The 24,237-nt window shown below is 42.2% G+C and overlaps 2 protein-coding genes across 2 annotated transcripts in view; one reads left to right on the forward strand and one right to left on the reverse strand.

The window, feature by feature from the left end:
• SEPTIN10 (septin 10) overlaps positions 1-20,120 on the reverse strand; it is a 95,438-nt gene extending 75,318 nt beyond the window's left edge. Inside the window, 1 exon segment of the mRNA XM_049781370.1 lies at positions 19,969-20,120. Within this exon segment, the coding sequence (XP_049637327.1) occupies positions 19,969-19,995 (27 nt within the window). The 5' untranslated portion in view covers positions 19,996-20,120.
• Positions 20,121-20,720: 600 nt separating this feature from the next.
• SOWAHC (sosondowah ankyrin repeat domain family member C) lies at positions 20,721-22,316 on the forward strand. Its single transcript, XM_049781329.1, has one exon. The coding sequence runs from the start codon at positions 20,721-20,723 to the stop codon at positions 22,296-22,298; it is 1,578 nt and encodes a 525-aa protein (XP_049637286.1). The 3' UTR covers positions 22,299-22,316.
• The last annotated feature ends 1,921 nt before the right edge of the window (positions 22,317-24,237 follow it).

Raw genomic sequence — 24,237 nt, forward strand, 5'->3', positions numbered from 1 at the left:
ACTAATGTGAATGGGATTGTTCTCTTAATGTCCATTTCTTCCCTATCATTATTAGTGTATAAAAAGGCCATTGATTTTTGTGTGTTAATTTTGTATCCTGCCACTTTGCTATACAAATCTATTATTTCTAGAAGCTTTTTGGTAGAGTCTTTAGGGTTTTCTAAGTAGAGTATCATGTCATCTGCAAACAGTGAGAGCTTGACTTCTTCCTTTCCTATCTGGATTCCCTTGATATCTTTTTCTTGCCTAATCGCTATAGCAAGTGCTTCCAGTGCTATGTTGAATAGGAGTGGTGAGAGAGGACAGCCTTGTCTTGTACCAGAATTTAGAGGAAAGGATTTTAGTTTTTCTCCATTGAGGATAATATTTGCCACTGGCTTCTGGTAGATGGCTTTGACTATATTGAGAAAGGTTCCTTTTATTCCTATCTTGCTGAGAGTTTTCATCAAGAATGGGTGTTGAACCTTATCAGATGCTTTTTCTGCATCTATTGATATGACCATGTGATTTTTATTTTTGTTGTTTATGTTGTGTATTATATTGATAGATTTACGGATGTTAAACCATCCTTGCATTCCTGGGATGAAACCTACTTGATCAAAGTGGATGATCTTCTTGATGAGGCACTGGATCCTGTTCGCCAGGATTTTGTTGAGGATCTTTGCATCTGTGTTCATCAGGGATATTGGTCTGTAATTTTCTTTTTTGGCAGCATCTCTATCAGGTTTTGGTATTAAGGTGATGTTGGCTTCATAAAAGCTATTTGGAAGTATTCCTGTTTTTTCGATTTCATAAAAGAGCCTGGCCAGAATTGGTAGTAGTTCCTCTTGAAAGGTTTGAAAGAATTCATTCGTGAATCCATCAGGGCCTGGGCTTTTGTTTTTGGGTAAATTTTTGATTACAGTTTTAATTTCCTCAATAGTGATGGGGGTGTTTAGATATGCTACCTCTTCTTTATTCAACCGTGGAAGGTTATATGAGTTCAGAAATTTATCCATTTCTTCCAGGTTCTCATATTTAGTGGCATAGAGTTTCTCAAAGTATTCTCTGAATACCCTTTGAATCTCTGCAGTATCTGTAGTGATCTCCCCCTTTTCATTTCTAATACGCGTTATCAAGTTTCTCTCTTCCTTTTGCTTTGTGAGTTTTGCCAATGGTCTATCAATCTTGTTTATTTTTTCAAAGAACCAACTTCTGCTTTCGTTGATCTTTCGGATTGTTTTTTGGGTTTCCACTTCGTTGATTTCTGCTCTCAGCTTTGTTATTTCCTTCTGTCTCCCTATTTTTGGGTCCTTTTGTTGAGCACTTTCTAGTTCTATTAGCTGTGTCATTAAGCTACTCAGGTAAGCTCCTTCTTCCTTCCTGATGTGTGCTTGCAAAGCTATAAATCTTCCTCTCAGTACTGCTTTTGCTGTGTCCCATAAGTTCTGATAGTTTGTGTCTTTATTGTCATTTGTTTCCAGGAACCTTTTGATTTCCTCCTTGATTTCATCTCGGACCCACTGGTTATTGAGTATGAGGCTGTTTAACTTCCAGGTGTTAATTTTTTTCTTCTGTGTCCCTTTGCAGTTCACATCTAACTTCAGAGCCTTGTGTTAACACATTTTTAAAGGGGTTAAGGTTAAGGGGTGATGTTTCCCCCTCCCCCACCCAGCCAACTGCAATTGGACTGGGACATGCCACCTGTAAAGGCCCACTGCCAATATATAAAAGGTGAAGCCTGGCAGTTAGATGAGGGACCAAGGAGGAGAGCCTGTGGGCCAGCTCAATGGAGTCCCAGGCCTCCTGCCAGGTTGGGCTTAATACCTAGCATCAGCAGGATGCAACTTGCCTTTCCCTCTGCATGAAATACAGCAAGCAGTATGACCCCGGAGCAACAGGATTCCTCCAGTCCTCCTTGTACTCTTGCATGTAAACTCTCCTCACTTTCAACATTCATGTTAATAGTTCATGTCTTTGTCTCTGTGAGGTCTCCACTTTAAAGTCCAGGATTGAATTGTGTCTACCCATTCTGGGCATCAAGTGCTGGAGCTCACCCAGGTCACCAAATGTACTGACTTCAAAACATAGCATAAACTGTGAGGAAGGGGGTGGGGAGAGAGGAAGGGAGGGGAGGGGAATAACAACTAAGCCTTTTAATACTATGCAACAAACACCTTAAGCTTGAAGGAGAAGGGGGGGAAATCACCTGTGAGAGTGCCAGTTAAGAGGAAACCTGTAGCTCCTGGGCCACACTGCAGTATTTTAAGCAGAGAGAAAGAAAGAGAGAAACGCAGAGCAAGCTGCCTCTTGCTGATACTGTCCGTGATGCCTGGGCCTCTAGGCAGCAGCCTGAAGGCTCTCCTCCTAGACCCCTCCTCTAACTGCCAAGCTTCCCCTTTAATACTTTGGCAGTTACAGGGGGGTATTAGCACCCCTTAAATATGTGTAATCCTCTTAAAAATACATTAACATTAAATGCTTTACTCACAAGTAGTGAGTAAAGGCTGTAATTCTAAAGACCCTATACATCAGAGTAGAAAAGCTTAGGATCTTCAAAAAACTCAAAGAAATAATGGAATAAGCTGCTAATAAAGCACAAGAGGATATTAGAGGAGAAATGAGAAAAATACAAACAAATGACAATTGAAAAACTTGAGAGGCGAAATGAAAAATTGTCTAGCCAGCAAAGCAACAGCTGTGAGGACTGAGCCAGTGAGTTCAAAGATGAAGTGCAGAAAATCTCCAAACAAAAGATAGTAAAAAGTCTCAAAATAAATGAACAGATAACAAAAGAACTTTGGGATCAACTCAAAAGAATAATAAGAAACTGATACTAGGGGCCGGGCGGTGGCGCTGGAGGTAAGGTGCCTGCCTTGCCTGCGCTAGCCTAGGACAGACCTCGGTTCGATCCCCCCGGCGTCCCATATGGTCCCCATATGTTGCCAGGAGCAACTTCTGAGCGCATAGCCAGGAGTAACCCCTGAGCGTCACAGAGTGTGGCCCAAAAACCAAAAAAAAAAAAAAAAAAAGAAACTGATACTAAAGGAGAGGAGGTAAAAATCTGAAAACAAAAGTACTAAATTGATAATCTATATCGATATTGAAATCACCCAGTAATGCAATGGGCTAACGTTAACCAAAGAGAATGAATGAGCACATTACCCATTAGACACAGAGTTTCAGAAGTAATGACAAAAAAGGGAAATTTAGGGGCCGGGCGGTGGCGCTGGAGGTAAGGTGCCTGACTTGCCTGCGCTAGCCTAGGACGGACCGCGGTTCGATCCCCCGGCGTCCCATATGGTCCCCCAAGAAGCCAGGAGCAACTTCTGAGCACATAGCCAGGAGTAACCCCTGAGCGTCACAGGGTGTGGCCCAAAAACCAAAAAAAAAAAAAAAGGGAAATTTAGTATATAGTATTATAGCTGAGTCAGAAACAAAACTGAGAACATTTGAAAATGAAATGGCAAAAGTTCCATAAAAGTTGCAAGAAAGTTGGAGCACGAGTGGCAGTAGGGTATTTTTGCCTTGCATGCCGTTGACCCCGGACTGACCAGGGTTCAAATCCCAGCATTTCATATGGTCTGCCAAGCCAGCCAGGAGCAATTTTTGAGCACAGAACTAGGAGTAACCATGAGTACCACCAGATGTTGCCCAAAACAAACAAACAACAACAACAACAAAAAAAAAATAAGTCGTAGGAAAGATTATTGTGGTCAACTTAGAATTCCATGTACTAAAGACTGTTCATTAATGACCTACAGCTCCTAAAAGATTCCTCTCTGAGAATTTACTTAAAAGTAAAATTAGGGGGCCCGAGAGATAGCACAGCGATCCAGGACGAAAGGTGGTTGGTTCGAATCCCGGTGTCCCATATGGTCCCCCATGCCTGCCAGGAGCTATTTTTGAGCAGATAGCCAGGAGTAACCCCAAGCACCGCCGGGTGTGGCCCAAAAACAAACAAACAAACAAAAAGTAAAATTAGGGGCCCGAGAGATAGTGCAGCAGGTAGGATGCTACAATTGTCCCAGGTTCAAACTCCAGCATCCCATATGCTCCACCAAGCATCACTAGAAATAAAGCCTAAGAGTCAGGAATAGCCCCTGAGCTTTACTCAGTGTGGCCCAAGAAAGAAACAAAACAAAACGTGAAAATCATTATTATATTCTGAATAAAATTATAAATATATAAGGAAAGCTTAATCTATTTTAACCTTGGCTTTTCCTTAAAAAAGCTATAAGCAGACTTTATAGATATTTGAAGAAAAAATATAGTAATTACTAAGCAAAAGTTATCCTGATTCCACTTCCACTCGTACTGGAACAAATTGAACACTATTCTTTGATATGCCCTATTTCTCAGGCAACTTTTCTATACTAAGCTGTACTTTAGTTCCCACATGCCCTTTTTACGGTCCTAAAATATATGACCTCCACTCATTTCTCCAGCTTCATCTTGTTCCTATGTTTTCTTTTGTCATGTTTCATACATGTCAAAATCTATTCCACCATAAACATTTTGCATCTGCCATTCCATATATTTTGTCTTACACTAAAAGTTTCTGTTCTCGAAGAGTTAACTTTATAGAAAAGAGAATGCAGTTAAACTTTAAACACACAAACGATTTTCTGAGGAAGACCAACAGATGGCCAAAGGCACATGAAAAAACACTCATCATCACTTATCATTAAGGAAATCCAAAGCAAGACAACAATGAGATATAATCTTACACCAGCAAGGATGACACATATCAAATATACTGGGAACAATCTCTGTTGGCAAGGATGTGATGAGAAAGGAACTCTTATCCACTGCTTGTAGAAATGCTGCCTTTCCAACCCCTCTGAAAAAACATTATGGAGGGTTCTCAGTAAATTTATAAGAGCAGTTTTTAAAGTCTATGTAGGGCCCGGAGAGATAGCACAGTGGTGTTTCCCTTGCAAGCAGCCAATCCAGGACCAAAGGTGGTTGGTTCGAATCCCGGTGTCCCATATGGTCCCCCGTGCCTGCCAGGGGTGATTTCTGAGCAGACAGCCAGGAGTAACCCCTGAGCACCGCCGGGTGTGTCCCAAAAACCAAAAAAAAAAAAAAAAAAAAAAAATCTATGTAAATTCAATACAAATTAGACAACATACTTTTAAAAATAAAAAATAGATCTGAACAAACTTGTCATCATGGATATTAGAATGGAAAATAAAAATATGGGGGAAATGTTTAATATTATATGCCACTAAGTAAATAAAATTATATATTATATCATGAGATATTATATACTCTTTTATATTCCATCTTCTATGGGTAGGACTGAAATGATAGTACATGTAGGGTGTTAGCTATGCACACCAAGCATATCTAAGAGTAATTTCTGAATGCAGACTCAGAAGTAATTCCTGAGCAAAAAAGAAAAACTTCAATACTGGCAAGAATGCAAATCAGCAGGATCCTAGCCCAGTCATAACTGATAAAAATAAAAACTGATACAAACATTTAGGAAAATAGTTTGATGTTTTTGTAATAAACACATACAGCAAGCTATGTTTAGATCTCAATTCAAGGGCCTGGAGAGATAGCTCAGCGGCATTTGCCTTGCAAGCAACCGATCCAGAACCAAAGGTGGTTGGTTCGAATCCCAGTGTCCCATACTGTCCCCCATGCCTGCCAGGAGCTATTTCTGAGCAGACAGCCAGGAGTAACCCCTGAGCACCGCCAGGTGTGGCCCAAAAAAAAAAAAAAAAAAAGAAATCAAGTAAAATGAAAACATATATATACAGAAAAAATCTGTAGATCAAAATTGTACATAACTTTATTCAAAACTATTAAAAAAACAAACCTTCATCAGAGAAAGGCTCAACTGTGGAATATTATATATATAATATTATATATATTATATATAAAGATGTATTAATCAGTGATAAAAATAGTAACTACTCAGTGACAAAAAAAGAATATGTAATAATATGAATGAATCTCTTAATTAGGAGAAAGAACAGAAGGTAAAGTGCTTGTCTTGCAGGAAGCTGACCCAAGTTTAATCCTGAGGTCTATCAACACCACAAGGAGTGACTCCTAGCATCATTGAGTGATGATGACCTGAATAGGAATCAGACATAAGCTCTCAGCACTACCACGTATAAGCTCTCCCTCCTTAAAAAAAGAAAGCCTTAAGAAGTCAATGCAAAAGCCATGATCTACATCAGAGATCAGTTATGAACAAAAACTAAAGAGAAATATAAATTTAGGAGGAGATGGTGGAACTATTTTTTTTTATTATGGTGCCATTATGAACTTTATATTTTCATCAAAACTCATGAACTTTATACTAAAAGGATAAACTTACACTGCATTAAAAAATTTCACAAAGAAAAACTGTCTAAAAGTAATCAATATATAAAGTAGTAGCGAATAGAAACAATCATTTTCTGAGGATAACAAAATGATTAAGATAACATCATGCTTTGAGACCAGAGAAAGAACTCAAAGACTGCAACATTTATTTCCTTTGCCTGCCAGAAATCCTGGGAATTTTCCTGAATGGTTTCCAGGTCTATGAGGTATGCTCCCAAAACAAACAAACAAAAAAGATAAGTCATGATTACCAGTTTGTTTTGTTGGAGGGGAAGGGCTGGGACATACTCTGTGGTACTAAGAAGCTATTCCTGTCAAAAGTGGCCCAGAGGTGCTCAGAAGACTGTATTTAGTAGTAGTAAAGACTGAAACAGATACTGGATACAGATCAAATGTATACAAAGCAAGCAACTTACCTACTGTATTATTTATAAGAAACAATACAAATGTGGCAAAATATAGTAAAGTATACAGATAAAATGACATTAAAATATTTAATTGTTTAAATTACAATTAACTATTAGGTTTTCTGAAGCTCAGAGCTATGTAAAAACTACAAGTTAGGGGCCAGGCGGTGGCGCTAAAGGTAAGGTGCCTGCCTTGCCTGCGCTAGCCTTGGACGGACCGCGGTTCGATCCCCCGGTGTCCCATATGGTCCCCATATGTTGCCAGGAGCAACTTCTGAGCACATAGCCAGGAGTAACCCCTGAGCGTTGCCGGGTGTGGCCCAAAAACCAAAAAAAAAAACAAAAAAACTACAAGTTATAATTCTTTCCTATACAACAGAATGTCTGTTGCTATATAACAAGTAGCTTATCTTATCAAAAAACTGAGAGCTCCTTGAAATTCTCTCAATGACTCATTTTGCAATAGAAAAGAGTTAACAAAACATCAACATAAATGAATGACAAGAAAGAATTAGTTCTATGTGGTGGCAACAGTCACAAACTGAGAGAGCATTAAATAACTGCCACAAAGGCATGTGACAGAAGAATGACATTGACCAAAAATTTCCCTATGTTTGTTTGATTGTTTCTTTTTTTTGGTTGGGGCCACATGTAACAAGGAGTTACTCCTTGACTCTGCACTTGGAAGTTATTCCTGGCCTGACCAGCTCAGGGCTGGCACTGTGCAAGGTGAGCACCCTACCCACTGTGCTATTGCTCTATCCCCTCCTCCAAAACGTCTTAACAAAATGTGAGATGCCCTCATCTACATTGATATGTAAGTAACACTACTTAACAGTACCCTTGGGAGGGTAAATGTGATAATGCAAAATAATGCCTGACAAGTGAATACTGTATACTTAGTTTGGTAGTATTCAGCAGCCGAGGACATAGCCATATAAAAACAAATTATTTAATATTTTCAAAAAATCTTAAAGACTATTAGAACATTCTATAAAAGTAAAAATAGGATCAGGGATATATGTCAAAGAGCTGGAATGCATGCTTTATAAGCATGAGGCCTTTGTTTGCTTTCTGGCATTGAATAATCATCCAAGCATTGCCAGGAGCAACCCTTCTTGAACTAAGCAAGAAAAAACCCTGAGTTCCACCAGGCATGACGACTAAAACAAAATTTAAGTCTCCAGAAGTTAAAAATGATGGCTAAAGCTCCCTAAAACTCAAAATATACACACTAAATAAACTTATAAACCAATATTAGCTCAAATAACTTTTTCTCAAATACATACGTACATTAAAGAAAATCATCAAAGATTTATTTCATAATAAGTTGAATACAATTGAAAGGCATCTATAGTATTTTAAGGATGAATGAATAAACCAATGTTCTTCAGTCGTTTTACACCAGTATCAGTCAACAGACCAGCAGGAAAAACCAAGGTGGGAGTCCAATGGTTTTCAATTTTCTATCCTGCAGATGGCATCACTTTGTGAACAGTAGTTAAAAAACATTGGCAAAACAAACAAACAAACAAACAAACAAAAACCATTGGCATAAACCTTCCTACCTAAAATGTCCAGTCAGTTTTCGTCTGATAATCTATACATTTTAGGTAGGAAGGTTTATACTAATATACTGCCTATCAGGGCCACTTCCCTGCATTTCTTGTTTGCTTCCTTGCATTACCTTCTAATTTATGTTTTGTATTGCTATTTAACTTTTACCCCTGCAGAATAGCTTTTCTGTAGGAGTACACTAACTTAGAGGCCAATGTGTGTCTTAAGCCACAGAATGTTCAGAAACAAAGACAACAAAATGATAAACTAGCAACAAGAGCCTACTAAATCTTCTGACAATGACTTAATAACCGCATTGCAAGATACAATAATTTTCAAATTTTTCTTGCTATTGTATTCTTTTTTCCTTTCCTCCATGCCAGGAGCAATTTCTGAGCGTATAGCTAGAAATAACCCATGAGCGTCACTGGTGTGCCCCCCCCCAAAAAAAAAAACAAAAACTAAGATTCACACAAATAAGTTCAACTGTATTGTAATAAAAGCACACAAACAGGGCCCGGAGAGATAGCACAGCTGCGTTTGCCTTGCAAGCAGCCAATCCAGGACCAAAGGTGGTTGGTTCGAATCTCGGTGTCCCATATGGTCCCCCGTGCCTGCCAGGAGCTATTTTTGAGCAGACAGCCAGGAGTAACCCATGGGCATCACCAGGTGTGGCCCAAAAAACCAAAAAAAAAAAAAAAAAAAAAAAAACAATAACAACAACAAAAAACACAAAAAAACATACAAACAATTCATTAAAGGTAAAATAGTCTTTCAACAAAAAATGCCAGATTGGTATAGTTCAAAAATACTAAATTTAATTCTTATACTTCAGATTAAAATTTAACTTAAAAAGGTAAGCAACTTATATGTTCGGTCTCCAACATCCCATATAGTCCCCCGAGCCCACCAGGAGTGATTCCTGAGTGTAGGGCTAGGAGTAACCCATAAGCATCACCAGATATGCTACAAGAAACAAAGCAAACAATTTTATCCAAATTTTAAATTATTTCACTACAAAAATTTTAACAAATTTTTATCAAGAATATAATATATATAGGGGCTGGAGAGATAGAACAGCGGTAGTGTGTTTGCCTTGCACGCAGCTGATTCAGGATGGATGGTGGCTCGAATCCTTACATCCCATATGGTCCACTGTGCCTGCCAGGAGCAATTTCTGAGCACAGTGCCTGGAGTAACCCCTGAGTGCTGCCAGGTGTGATTCATAAACCAAAAACCTAATAATAATAATAATATAATTACGTATGGAGAAATGTTTACAAAACATTTCAAAAAAGGGGGGCCGGGCAGTGGCGCTAAAGGTAAGGTGCCTGCCTTGCCTGCGCTAACCTTGGACGGACCGCGGTTCGATCCCCCGGTGTCCTATATGGTCCCCCGAGCCAGGAGCAACTTCTGAGCACATAGCCAGGAGTAACCCCTGAGCGTTACCGGGTGTGGCCCAAAAACCAAAAAAAAAAAAAAAAAAATTTTTCAAAAAAGGACTAGTACCCAAAAACCAAAAAGAAGGACTAGTAATTGGAATTTATTAAAATATCTAAAATTTGGGCTAGAAATGTAGTATAATTGGTAGGGTATTTGCCATGCATGGGGCCCCCGAACCCAGATGCAATTTCTAAATGCAGAGCCAGGAGAAACCCCTGAGGGCTTTGCCAAAGATGTGACCCAAAAAAAAAAAAATCTAAAATCACATGAACAAGGAAGGAGTTATAGGTAGAATTAAGAATTACTTTAAAGGGATCAAAGAGATAGCATGGAGGTAGGGCGTTTGCCTTGCATGTACAAGGACAGTGGTCTCCGGAGCTTGCCGGGAGCAATTTCTGAGCGGAGAGCCAGGAGTTACCCAAAATAAAAAACAAACAAAAAACAAACAAAAAAGAGTTACTTTAAAGAATTACTTTAAAAATCCAATGAGAAAATAAGCATAGAAATGGAGTTGCAGAAGTTCAACCAAAGCAGTTCAGTCAGTGATGAGCATGATTGCCCTGCACACACGTGCCAGTTCAGCAGCCTACCTGACTAGGGAAGCAAATGGCTGCTACTGGTAACTGCCCAAGACTGTCCTTCGTATCTTATGGGGAACATCCAGTGGAATATTACACTAAACTTGAGTAGCTTTGCTGCTTTTAAGCACATAGCTTAACATCAACTTAATCTTAGCTCCAATATCCAACTCTCATAAAAACTCACAAAGGTAATGGTAATAGTAAGAAGTTCTACAATTCTAGAGCCCAGAAAACTAAGACAACAAAATGTCACTCAGTCCCCACCAGCACCATGTAAGCAACACCTCCACTACATCAGACCCTGATGGACCCAGAAAATGGAGCCATCATTTTACTTAGAAAGTTTGACAGGGAATGAAGAGAGTACCAAAAACAAGCTGTTGAAGAGCTCTCAGGTGATGGAGTGGTACTAACAGGGTACAAGGGGTAAGAGTGCAGAACCCCACCATGCTAGTGAATGTAGTACCTCTGAAGATTCAACTAGCACTAACCACCAATATAACCTCTCAAATAAAGACTTTAGAAAGGAAAGTGTGTTCAATGAACTCAAAGAAACAATGTAAAACAAAATAATTAAAACAATGAATTTACTGAACAACCAGTGAATTCAGAGGAAATCAGCATATTAAAAAAATTCCAGGAAACAATAGAGAATGAGGACACGAGCTACCAGACTGTGTGGAACACAGCAAAAGTGATAATAAGAGAAAGGGTCACAGTTCTGCAAACACTAATCATAAAGGAAGAAAAGACCTACATAAATATCCTAACAGCACAGCTTAAAAAACTGGAAAGGGACCAACAAAAGGAATCCAAAACAGGAAAAAGGAAGGAAATAATAAAACAGCAAAAATTAACGAACCTGAATTTTTTTTTTGGGGGGGGGGGGTACACCCGGTGACGCTCAGGGATTACTCCTGGCTATGTACTCAGAAATTGCTCCTGGCTTGGGGGACCTTATGGGGCGCCCGGGGATTGAACTGCAGTCCGTCCTAGGCTAGTGCGGGCAAGGCAGACACCTTACCACTTGTGCCACCGCTCCAGTCCCCGAACCTGAATTTCAAAAAAATCCAAAATATTAATAAACCAAGAGCTGGTTCTTTGAAAAAATAAATGAGATCAATACTGCTAGCAAGACTAAGAAAGAAAACCCTAGTAAACACATTTTTTAAGAAAGGACTGTGATGGTCTATTATATCCAAATAAGCAACATTATTTCAATAACAGAAAAAAAGTAAAAATCATATGATCATATCAATAGATGCAGAGAAATCATGACAAGATTCAGCACTTGTTCATGATAAAAAAAAATGTCAAGAAAATGGAAATTGGGGGCCGGGCGGTGGCGCTAGAGGTAAGGTGCCTGCCTAGCCTGCGCTAGCCTTGGATGGACCGCGGTTCGATCCCCCCGGTTTCCCATATGGTCCCCCAAGCCAGGAGTAACCCCTGAGCATCACTGGGTGTGGCCCAAAAACCAAAAAAAAAAAAAAAAAGGAAACTGAAGAAACTTTCATCAGTATATTCAAAGCCATTTACCATAAGCCCATAGCAAACATTATTCTCAATGTGAAAAAATGAAAGCCTAGGGCCGGCAAGGTGGCGCTAGAGGTAAGGTGTCTGTCTGCCTTGCAAGCGCTAGCCAAGGAAGGACCACGGTTCGATCCCCAGGCGTCCCATATGGTCCCCCCAAACCAGGGGCCATTTCTAAGTGCTTAGCCAGGAGTAACCCCTGAGCATCAAATGGGTGTGGCCAAAAACAAACAAACAAACAAAAAAATGAAAGTCTTCCCTCTAAGATCAGGCACAAGATAAGGTATCACTTCTATTCAATATAGTACTGGAAGTACTTACCATGGCATTTAGTCAAGAAAAAGATTGATGACATCCAGTCCTATCTCAAATGGCATATTATACATAGAAAAGTTCCCCAAAAGTTCCTAAAACCAACACATTTGTATAGTCCAGTGGCTACAAAAAAAACAAAAAAAAAATTCTTTAAGCAAATAACAAAATAAAAAAAGAGAACTTTAAGAAAATTCCACTCACAATTTGTGCCTCGGGAAATTAAGTTCAAGTAATCAACTTAAAAGAAATAAAAGACCTATACCAAGAAAACTACAAACACTACTCAAGAAATAAAGGGGAGGGCCCGGAGAGATAGCACAGCGGTGTTTGCCTTGCAAGCAGCCGATCCAGGACCAAAGGTGGTTGGTTCGAATCCCGGTGTCCCATATGGTCCCCCGTGCCTGCCAGGAGCTATTTCTGAGCAGACAGCCAGGAGTAACCCCTGAGCACCGCCGAGTGTGGCCCAAAAACCAAAAAAAAAAAAAAAAAAGAAATAAAGGGGAAAGGTGGGGGGATACACACACAAGAGAATGAAAAATACATTTCACGCTCATGAACTGTGAGGAATAACATCATCAAAATATCATAACTCTCCAAACATTATACAGATCCAGTGAATTTCCTTTAAGGATGCTCTAACATTTTTCCAAAGAAATAGATCAAACACTGCTAAAATTCCTATGGAACAATGACCTCCCCAACCTCACTCTTGAATAGCCAAAACAATACTCAGAAAAAAGAAAATGGAAGGCACTGCTTTCCTTGATTTCAAACTGCACAACAAAGTGACAGTAATTAAACAGTATCATACTGTACTAAGACTCAAAGATCAGTGGAATAGAACAGAAAAATCCAGGGACAAATTCTAAGGAATAAGGTCAGTTAATAAACATTGATAAAGGAGCAGAAAATAAAAGTGAAGCAAGAAAACTACCTCAACAAATGGCGTTGAGAAAATTGGTCAACCACATGCAAAATATTTAACTCATACCCCTTTTTAATACTATTCACAGAAGTAGAATAAAAATGGATTTCAGGGGTCGGATAGATAGCAAAGCAGATAGGGAGTTTGCCTTGCACTCAGTCAACCTAAGTTCAATCTCCATCATCCCATATGGTCCTACCACGACCTGGAGTAATGCTTGAGGCCAGAGTCAGTAATTCCTGAGCACCACTGAGTGTAGCCCAAAACAAAATAAAAAATGTTTCCAACATAAATCCTTAATTTACACTAACTACAACATTGGCAGAACTCTCCATGGCACTGAAGCCAGAGGTGTATAATAGTTAAGGATGCAATTGGCCAAGCAGTGGAAGCAAAGATAAATGAATGAGATGATATTAAATTAAGAAGCTTTATACTTCAAAGGAAATAATAACCAGAATATAGACACCCCACAAACTGGAAGAAATTATTAATCCAAACTCATCAAAGTTCCTATGTAAGATATATAAAGCACTGGTAGAAACTTACAAGAAATAATCACCCACCCAACCAAAAATGGGGAAAAGATATCAATAGAAACCTTCTCTGAAAAGACATACAAATGACCAAATAGCACATGAATAAAAAAAAAATACTCTGCACCACTCATCATCAGAGAAATGCAAATCAAAATGAGATAGCGCCTCTCAACACAGAAACTAGCACATATCAAAAAAAGTAAGAACTAGTGTGGGCATTGCTGGTGGCCTTGTCGACTGGTCCAGCCATTTTGGACAACAATATATAAAATATATGTTATATATAGTTATATATAACAAAATATAAAAACCTCATTAATATATAAGAATTGAATTTTCATTTGGCCCAGCAATTCTACTCCTTAGAAGATATCCCAAGTGCTCAAAAACATGATGCAGGAAAAGACATCTGAACTCCTATGTTAACTGCAGCACTAGTCACAAAAATCAAAATCTGGAAATAATCTACTTGCCCAAGAACAGAAAGCATAATACATATATACATAATTAAATACTATTTGGTTGTAGAAAAAGATGAGTCATGCAATTTGCAGCTATGTGGATAATCATACTGAGTGAAGTGAGTCAACAGGAAAAAGGCATACACTGAATGATCTCTCTTATGCAGGATATAAACAAGCATAGGAGGAGAATAGAAAGAAAATAGAAAGGAAGAGCAAGAAAAACTGGCCTTAAATAGAAAGCATACACCTGGAGTAGGGATATGAAGACTAGTCAAGGAAAAGACAACTATGACAATGGTAGAGGCAAGGCAAAGAGTACCTAGGCAAGCTAGATGCTAGGAGGGAAACTAGGGACATTGAAATAGGGAAATGGACAATAGTGAAGGGACTGATGGTGAAACAGTGTACACTTAAATCATGAGGAACATTGTAATTCAGGGTGATTGAAAATAAAATATAAAGTTTTAAGTGAAGATATGTCCCCACTGAGCCCTCCCAGGTAGCAATTTCCCACTGATAGATATATCTGCAACCTTCTCAGCATGGGTGTATGCCAAGTCTCCACCCTACGGAAATGAATATCAAACTGGTAAGTCATCCCAGTTCCACAACTCCAGAGCACAAATAGCTGTATAACATCTCCAAATTTCATAGTACTGACAATACAGTAGGAGTAGAGCAAATTAGATGGAAAAATTGTGTAGACGCCCACTAAACTCAATGAACAAAAACAGTAACACAGAAAGATCAACTAGCAACAGCTTAGTAAATCCTCAGACAATGACTTTTTAATAATACCATTGGGTATATGTTGTAACAAGCAATATAAAGTGAACTATTTTGTACCTGCTAGGTGGACAGGCTTGAGAGGTGGATGGGAGGGAAGGTCACACTAGTAGTAGGTTTGGTGTTGGCACATTAAATAACTGAAATAGGGGCCGGGCGGTGGCGCTGGAGGTAAGGTGCCTGCCTTGCCTGCGCTAGCCTAGGACGGACCGCGGTTCGATCCCCCGGCGCCCCATATGGTCCCCCAAGAAGCCAGGAGCAACTTCTGAGCGCATAGCCAGGAGTAACCCCTGAGCGTCACAGGGTGTGGCCCAAAAACCCCCCAAAAAATAAATAAATAAAAAAATAACTGAAATAACTGTATTTTGAACAACTTTGTAATTCACTGTTTAAATAGTTTCAAACATTAAAAAGCCATTCAATAAAGGCAAGGTTACAAATTAAAAGAAAAAGAATTGAAGGAACATTTTACTAGATAATATGTAGATGCCAAATAACATAAGAAATGGTATTTGACATCATTGTCAGAGAAATGCAAGTTAAAAACCACAAAGAGGAGGGCTGAAACATGACTGTAGAGCAGGGGTGGCGAACAAGTTCGACACAAAGAGCCAAAATTTTAAACTGTGAGAGTCAGAGAGCTACACCACGCAGTGACCTGCCAAAACAAACACTCACACAAAAGCATATAATTTCAATAATATATTAAACACATATTGCATTTTGCCATTTGGAGTGAGAGTACAAATCCTGCAATGATGGTGAGGGTGTGCTGAGTCCTCCACACTCAGAACTAACGGCAAGATGTGACCCAAAATGTGCCACACGGGTCCCTCGCTCGCTAGCCTGTGCAGTTGTTTCAGAGGGATGGGAGACAGGACTACGCGCTCGGAGATCTCTCCTCAGAGGTCCCTCTTCAGAAGCAGCAGAACAAAATCCAAACTTGGCGAAGAGCCACAGTATACAAAATAATGGTAAGAGGCAAAGAGCCGCATTCATTTTGGCTGGGAGCCATTCGCCACCCCTGCTGTAGAGCATTTGCCTTGCATATGACTTAACTAAGAGCAAATGAGAATATTTGTCTCTCAGCCCTTGGTTTAATTCCTAGAAACACAAAACAAAATAAACAAAACAAAAACCCTCACTAACACAATAAAGTCTCACTACATACTCAAAATGTAACAGAACACTAACATCCACTAGGAGAACAGTGCAACCACTAGGAAAATGAGGTACTGTTGGGTTATACCTTATTTTACCCAAAACAAATATCATCTCTGGTTTCTTTGTATGTTTGTTTATAACTTGGACTTACCCCAAAACATAAATTATCTTACTTGTAAACCTGGGTGGGTTTACTGCCCCATCCAGGGGTGGTCCCTGTACTCAATTTAAACGGCAGTTCTGGCAGGCAGCTCTGGATACTAAGTAGACCTACAAGTGTTTTGTAGGTCTCAGGCTGGTTTGGTTTGGGTTATTTCATCTGCGACCCTGATTCAGACTTGTTCACCTGGAGTTGGAAATATGGTATGTGGGGTGATTTTCTAGGGAACAATGGAAAAGAGCATGGAGATTTCTCAGAAATCTAATAATTGAGCTGTCGTTTGACCAAGCAATTCCTCTTCTGGGTATTCCTCAGGATAAAAACATTCATTTAAAAGGACACATGTATACTATTATTACTGCAGCACTTAATACACTATGGGATCAACCTAAGCGTCCAACAATAGATGAGTGAATTATGAAGATGTAGTATGCATACACAATGGAGGAATTCTATGCAGATGCAAGAAATGATGAAATAATGCTTGGATGAAATTGTAAGGTATGTTAAGTGAAGTTTATCCAGAAGAAAGGTGAACACAGAAGATCTTGCTAATCTGTGGTTTTTAGAGTAGCTAAGTGGACAAGGGAATGCAACATAAAAAAGGGATGCTTAGATCATCCTGACTCCAGAGTAGAGGAAGGACAGAAAAGAAATGGTGAAGGGGAGTAAGAAGAGACGGATGAGTAGGATGAGAAGGATCTAGGGCCTCAGATACATTAGTGGTGTAAAGGAGTAGTTTAGCTATATATCCAAACTACAGTCAATTAGATTCAAAGCAAAACAACCAAACTTATAAATGTGTCTATTAAAGTGGCAGGCTAGGGTGGGAGGGAACATGGGAAGGAAGTTGACGCTGGTGGTGGGACTGGTGCTAGTACATAGTATGCTAAAACTCATATATGAAGAATTTTGTAAATCATGGTGGTGTCATAATTTTTTTTAAAAAAAATTCAAAAGGAAAGAGGAAAGTTTATCAGTTTCTTTTTTTTTTTTTTTTTTTTGGTTTTTGGGCCACACCCGGCGGTGCTCAGGGGTTATTCCTGGCTGTCTGCTCAGAAATAGCTCCTGGCAGGCACGGGGGACCATATGGGACACCGGGATTCGAACCAACCACCTTTGGTCCTGGATCGGCTGCTTGCAAGGCAAACGCCGCTGTGCTATCTCTCCGGGCCCCAGTTTATCAGTTTCTTATGAAACTAAGAATACAACTACTAGGTGACTCGGAAACTATACCCCTGAGCATTTAACTCAAAGAACTGAAGATTTAGATTTACTCTGTGGCACGTGTATAGCAGCTTTATAATAATCCAACAAGACAAAAACCTAAATGTTCCTTAGATTATGTGGAAAAACCATATCATAATCAACAATTAAAAAGAACCAAACTAGGGGTCAGATCAATAGCACAGTGAGTTGCCTTGCACATGGCCAACCCAGGTTTGATCCCTGGCATACCATATAATCCCCTGAACCTGCCAGGAGTAATTTCTGAGCACAAAACTGGGAGTAACCCTAAGTGCTGCCAGGTACCACACACAAACAAAGACAAACAAACAAACAAAAATCTAGACAATCACCCAGATATGTATGCTGTTTGAAAAACAAAACCCTCCCAAAAGATTAGGTCTGTGTAAAATAATAATAACAGAAATAAAAACCAAATTAGTCAATAATTGAGCTAGGGCCAAGTAGAGCAGACAAGGCACTTGCCTTGACCAGGGCTCAATCCCTGGCATTCCATAAGATACCCCCAGCAAAATGAGGAGTAATTCCTGAATGCAGAGCCAGAAGTCCTGAGGATTGCCACCAGTTTCCCCCAAATAAATGAGTTGAAAAGGTGGATATAACTATAAAAAGGCAACCTGAAATACACTTGTAGTAAAAGAAATATTTTCATTTTCCAATGCAATGTCCTAAAAGTATCTCATGATTTTTCAAGATGTTGTAACTGAAGAAAGTGAGTAGTGGGGACAAGGAATGTTATTATTTGTTTTTGCAATTAAACAAGAATCTACAATTATTTCCAAAAGAGTTACTCAGAAATAAAAGTTACTTTATTATTGCAAAAGTTATCACTTTTGGGGTGGGAGTGGTAGTACAGTGGTAGGGCATGTGGTAGGTAGGTAATGCATGCGGCTGACGCAGGACGAACACAGGTTTGATCCTCAGCATCCCACATGGTTGCCCAAGCCAGGAACGATTTCTGGGCGCAGAGATAGGAGTAACCCCTGAGCACCGCTGAGTGTGGCCAAAAATACAAAAAGGAAAAAAAGTTATTACTTTTATTATGTCAACATAAATTAAATGAAGTGCTCTCATGCTCAAACCTAACGTTAAAGACTATTCTCTGAACAAGAGATGTATTTAAATAGATATACAAATATTAAGAGGTCAGATTCAGCAAGGTACTTCAGACACAAAAACTGAGATTTTTGTCAACAAACAATGGAGTGGAGACCCAGGCGGTAGCATGAAGAAAAAAAAGTCTTAGTGTAGCATCTAAAAAATCTAGCTGAATAATTTTGGAGTAAAAATAAATCGCCTTAACATTCAGGCTGCTATATGAACTTGTATGCTATAAACTGCTAACTTCTAGAAGACCAGTTGTTCTCAAACCATTTAGTAATCAGGCCTCAAAGAGCTTTTATTGCCGGAACATCACTTAACGTTTACAATATTCAAGACTAAAACTGAAAAATCTTTTAAAGGTTAGTGGAGGTCAAAGGATCCCCACCCTCGAACAGTGAGATCACTGTATATCATGAAGCCTCTGCAAAAGTCCTTTCAAAAGTCCTCTCAGAGTAGACTTGTTGGAAAAGGCAAGTAACATCTATTATGCAAACGGAGGGCAAACTTAACAGAGTGCAAATAAGATGGACTTCACAAAATCTTTGAAAGGAACTTAAAAATACTAAACAAATCGCGAGTTCTTTTAAAGAAAAAGGCTGCAGAGGCAAAAAAATAAAAATAAAAAGATAAAAAAGAAACGAGATTCAAGTCCAAGTCAGAATGGAAATTCTGACAAGTCAGAATGGAGATTCAAGTCCAAGTCAGAGTCACTTGGAAAATGTCACAGCAGGGTACAGGGCCGGAGAGATAGCATGGAGGTAGAGCATTTGCCTTGCATGCAGAAGGACGGTGGTTCGAACCCCTGCATCCCATATGGTCCCCCGAGCCGGCCAAGAGCGATTTCTGAGCATAGAGCCATCAGTTTTTCATTCGAAACCGTTATAAAAATAATTGTGGAGAAAGCACAGCAATAGTAGAGTGGCAGGAAGGCTTGCCTCGTACAAGGCCACCCGGATTCCATCCCTGGCACCCCATTCTTCTAGGGTCCCGAGCCACCGCCAGGAAGCAAGCCCTGGCGTAGAGCCCAGAGGAGTAACGCCTTGAGCATCGCTGGGTGTGGCCCCCAAACCTAAATCAACAGAGATAACAGTGGAATCGAGTCAGTTATCTGCAACTTGGGAAACTCTCCACTGGGTCCACCAGACGTGGGCCTTGCCGGGCCGAACAGCCCCGGGCCCCCCCGGGATCGCTCCTCCAGCCCCAGTGCGGCCGGCCGGCCAGCGGCTGCGGAGGGGCGCGCGGGTCACAATCGCCGGGGATCCGGCCCGGGATGCCGCCGGCCGCTGAGTTGAGGAAGCGCCCGGCCAGGGAGAAAGCGGCGGGACGGGACCGACCGGGCAGAGCAGGGAGTTGCGGGAGCGACTCGGGAGAGGGTCGCTTCACAGCCACTTCACTTAATTCAACACGCCCGGCTCACTCACCGGCTGCCGCGACGTCTCCGAGGTCATAATGCCGAGCGGGAGTCGAGGGAAGGCCGCGGAGGACGGCAGGGAGGAGGACAGCCTCAGCGGGAACCAGCGGGCTCAGCCCCGACCCCTCCTCAGCGGCGTCCGGGCGGCAGAGGGAGCCAGGGGGGCCGGGCCGGGTGGAAAGCGCGGGGAGCCGTCGCGGGGCGGAGTAACGGGCGGGGCGGGGCGGGGGCGGGGCTTAGCCTGGTCACCACGGCAACGCGCTGGCGAACCCGGGCCGAGCAGCGCGCGCTCTCTCTCCAGGAATGGCGCCAAATCACGGCGTGCGCGCGCACACACCCCGAAAGACCTTCCAGAAACCGGCACGACGCTCCGGTAAGCGGATGACTGACGGCGGGACTTTGGGAATCTGAGGCAGGAGAAGCCTAGTCCATCCAACGGGCCATTCTGTCTGGGGTGGAAAAGGCTACCCAAGGAAGACCGGAAGTGGGCGCGACGTGCGGAGAGGGGCGTGTCCGAGCCTCGGCCGGCGAGTGGCGGGAGCGAGCCGTGATTGCGGCCCGCGCGAGGGCCGGGACCGGAAGTGGGCGTGGCCTCGGTGGGCGTGCCCCTGCGGGGGAGGCGTGGCCTCTCGAGACGGGAGGCGGCGGCTGGCTGCTGCTTCTGGCCTCAGAACCTGAGGTGCGGTTCGAACTCGACGTCTCTCGGCGCTCTGGGATGGGGCTGGCTTGAGCCGCGCGAGGACCGTCCCGTCGCGGCCACGGATGGAGGGGCCGGGGGAGCTGAGCTCCGAGGCGGTGCTGAGCTTCCTCGCGGCGCGAGGGGGCCGGGTCCGTCACGCGGAGCTGGTGCAGCACTTTCAGGGCGCCCTGGGCGGCGAGGCGGAGCAGCGCGCCCGCGCCCGGGCTCACTTCAAGGAGCTGGTCAACGCCGTGGCCAAGGTGCGCGCCGACCCCGCCGACGGCACCAAGTACGTGCACCTCAAGAGGCGGTTCTGCGAGGGAGCCCCGCCGTCGGCGTCGGAGGCCGGAGTCCCGCCCAGCAGCAGCAGCAGCAGCAGCATCGCGGCGGCCGCCGCCGCCCAGAAAGCCCCCCGGGAGGAGCGGGCGGAGTCGACGGAGACGACCCCAAGTCAGGACTGCGATGGGCTGGGTCCCGCTGTCGTGCTCGGGGACCCCCCGAGCGACGGGGCCCGGACGGAGGAGGACTCGCGGCCCTTGCAGCCAGCTCCTGATCGGGGACCAGCCCCGGGCTGCAGCGTGGACCCGGAGCACCCCCAGACATCCAGCTTGGAGGACCCGGACGCGGGCAGCGCTCCCGGGGGCGGCCCCGCCCCGAGGTCCGCCCGCCAGAACCTCCGCGATCTGCTCACGATGGGTGGCGGCGGCGGCGGCAGCTCCCCGCAACTGAAGCGCAGCCCCAATCCGGCGGCGGCGGGCTGCAGCCCGGGAAACTTGTCCGGAGGCGGCCGCGGGAAAAGCGGGGCTGACTCGGACACCGCGTCCGTCGCCTCGTCGTCGGCCGAAGATGACAGCACCGGCGGGGGTTCCGTGACGCTGGACCCCCTGGAGCACGCCTGGATGCTGTCGGCGTCCGACGGCAAGTGGGACAGCCTGGAAGAGCTGCTGACCTACGAGCCGGGCTTGCTGACCAAGCGGGACTTCATCACCGGCTTCACCTGCCTGCACTGGGCCGCCAAGCACGGCAGGCAGGAGCTGCTGGCCCTGCTGGTCAACTTCGCCAGCAAGCACCAGCTGCCCGTCAACATCAACGCCAGAACCAGCGGCGGCTACACCGCCCTGCACTTGGCGGCCATGCACGGTCACGTCGAGGTGGTGAAGTTGCTGGTGGGCGCCTACGACGCCGACGTGGACATCAGGGACTACAGCGGCAAGAAGGCGTCCCAGTACCTGAGTCAGAGCACGGCCGAGGAGATCAAGAACCTGGTGGGGGCCCTGGAGGAGGAGGAAGAAGAAAGCGCCGCCAGCAGTGGGAGTGGGCGCTGGAGGCTTTCCAAGGTGCTGCCCTCGCACCTCATCACCCACAGACTCTCTCATGTCCCCGAGGATGGAGTGGATCATCACTACCATCATCACCTGGCTGACGGATGGGCTGGAGGCAAAGTGAAGGATCCGGCCCGCAAAATCGCTGGCAGCTCCAGTGGGCGAATCCGACCCAGGCTCAACAAAATTCGATTCCGAACTCAAATTGTCCACACCACACCCTCCTTCAAAGACCTGGAGCAGCCTCTGGAGGAGGGAGACGAGGAAGACCTGGACAGGTCTCTTAAAGGACACTCATCTGCTTTCAAATTTAGACCAAAGTCCAATGTGTTTGGGTAAAAATCATTTCATTTAGAAGACTCTAAGGTTTACTTTTGTCGCTGAGAATAGACAACTAGGTATAAAAAAAAAAAAGAAAAAAAAATAAGAGGTCAGGAAAGACTAAAGCCAAATTCTTCACTTTTATTGTTGGGTTGTAGTGGATTGGTAGTGATTTCATCCCCACCCCACCCCACGCCCCCGTGCTAAACCTGACTTGATTCTGGTTTTAAGGACTAGCTCTTTATCTAAACTGGGGGTAGATATTGATGACCCAGGATTCAGTTTTTTTGAATAACTGGTTACCTTGCAGAATGTGTAGTTCTTTTATGTATCTGTCTTTAAATGTGATTACACTTCGAAGAACAAAAAGAAACAAATTGTGGTGAAACTGGTAATGTTAATGTGAAACTGATGTTAGTCTGTTGTCCTAGTTTTTTTTAACTACTGAAGGTCAAAGCAGAGTGAAATTAACACTAAGAAAATAACGTTATGGGGGGGGGGGTAAGAAATTCCTGCTATTGCCCTAGGTACATTCAGTTTTTTTTTTTAATTCAGATTTAATTATTGAAGAAGTAGGCAATGTTCACTTGAATAATCTGCAGTATGATTTTCTCGATATTATGGTACATACTAACAAATCCGTTTTCAAGAAACCTGGTACTTCTAAAAATATTTCTTTGGTTCTGATTATAACATGTTTTACTCTTCTAAAAGTCTAAATTTGCTGAGGTTTTGCCCAGAAAATCATGCAGTCAGTGACTTTTTTCATGACCCTAATTGATGACCCAGAGTTGAATTGCTCATAAAAATCTTATCTAGTTGATTAGCAAAAATTGGAATAAAAATTAGTCAGCTTATGCTTTTGTGAAGTAGTAATGAAGTAATAATTTTCACTTAAGGTACACTTTATTTTACTTTTAAATACATTTATATATGCTTTGTAGCAATGCTCGAAATACTAATCCTTTCAGTTTTCCATTATTTCCTAGAATCTAGTATAAACTTACATTGAAGTTACTGAAAAGCTGAGTAGTAACTCTGCTCAGTTAAATATAGCACTTTATAAAAAAGAAGAGAACAGATGGGTCTATTTCTATACTTACGTGCTGCTGGCTGTTGAATCCCTTTGTATATACATGGAAAATAGCATTCATTAAATGCTTATTTAAGTGCAGTTCTTAATTGCATTTCACTCAGATATATTAGGATAAGTGTCTTTATAATTATTTAAAAGTTCACCTTACAAACAATAACTTGTAACAAGGTTCAAAACAACTTTTTTGTGTGAGACTAATTACAACAAATCCTCTCTTAGTGGGGTTCTTTTTTTTTTTTTGGTCTCTTAATTTATGAAACCTAAATATCTGTTAGCCTATAAAGATTACCAAGTGAGCTAACAGCTTGGAGCATGATTAAAACAATATGAATTAATCAGAACTGCAGTGTACAGACCTTTAGTTTCCCAAATAGAAATATGTGACATTTGTCGCATCTCTAGAGAGCAAATTATGTCTAAAGAGTATTGAAAAATATTCACATAGCATATATAAAACTAGCCTTTTGTGTGCCTTTACTTTTTTTGTTTTTAGGATTATGGAAATGGACCATGTTCAAATAATAAGCACTTTTATCTATACATGTAGGTGAAAAGAAGTCTACTTTTGTACAAGTCAGAAAGAGTTCTGTGGGCCAGAGATTTACTCAAAATGTTAAATGCAGGGTTTTGCCTGTAGGAGTCCCAGGCTCAGTCTCTAGCAACATCAGGAGTAACATCCAGGAGTAGCTTCTGAGTATTGCCAAATATGGCACAAAAAACAAACAAAATATAACAAAAAAATTCCTTAAATGTGAGCATTTTTCCCTACATATATACCTGTATATGTTTACCTGTATCAATTCAGAATAAGCTATAATTTCCCATTGAGTAACCATACATGTCATTTATTGATATGAAAAA

The sequence above is a fragment of the Suncus etruscus genome, chromosome 9 (genome assembly GCF_024139225.1).
Source record: "Suncus etruscus isolate mSunEtr1 chromosome 9, mSunEtr1.pri.cur, whole genome shotgun sequence".
Taxonomy (NCBI): Eukaryota; Metazoa; Chordata; class Mammalia; order Eulipotyphla; family Soricidae; genus Suncus; species Suncus etruscus.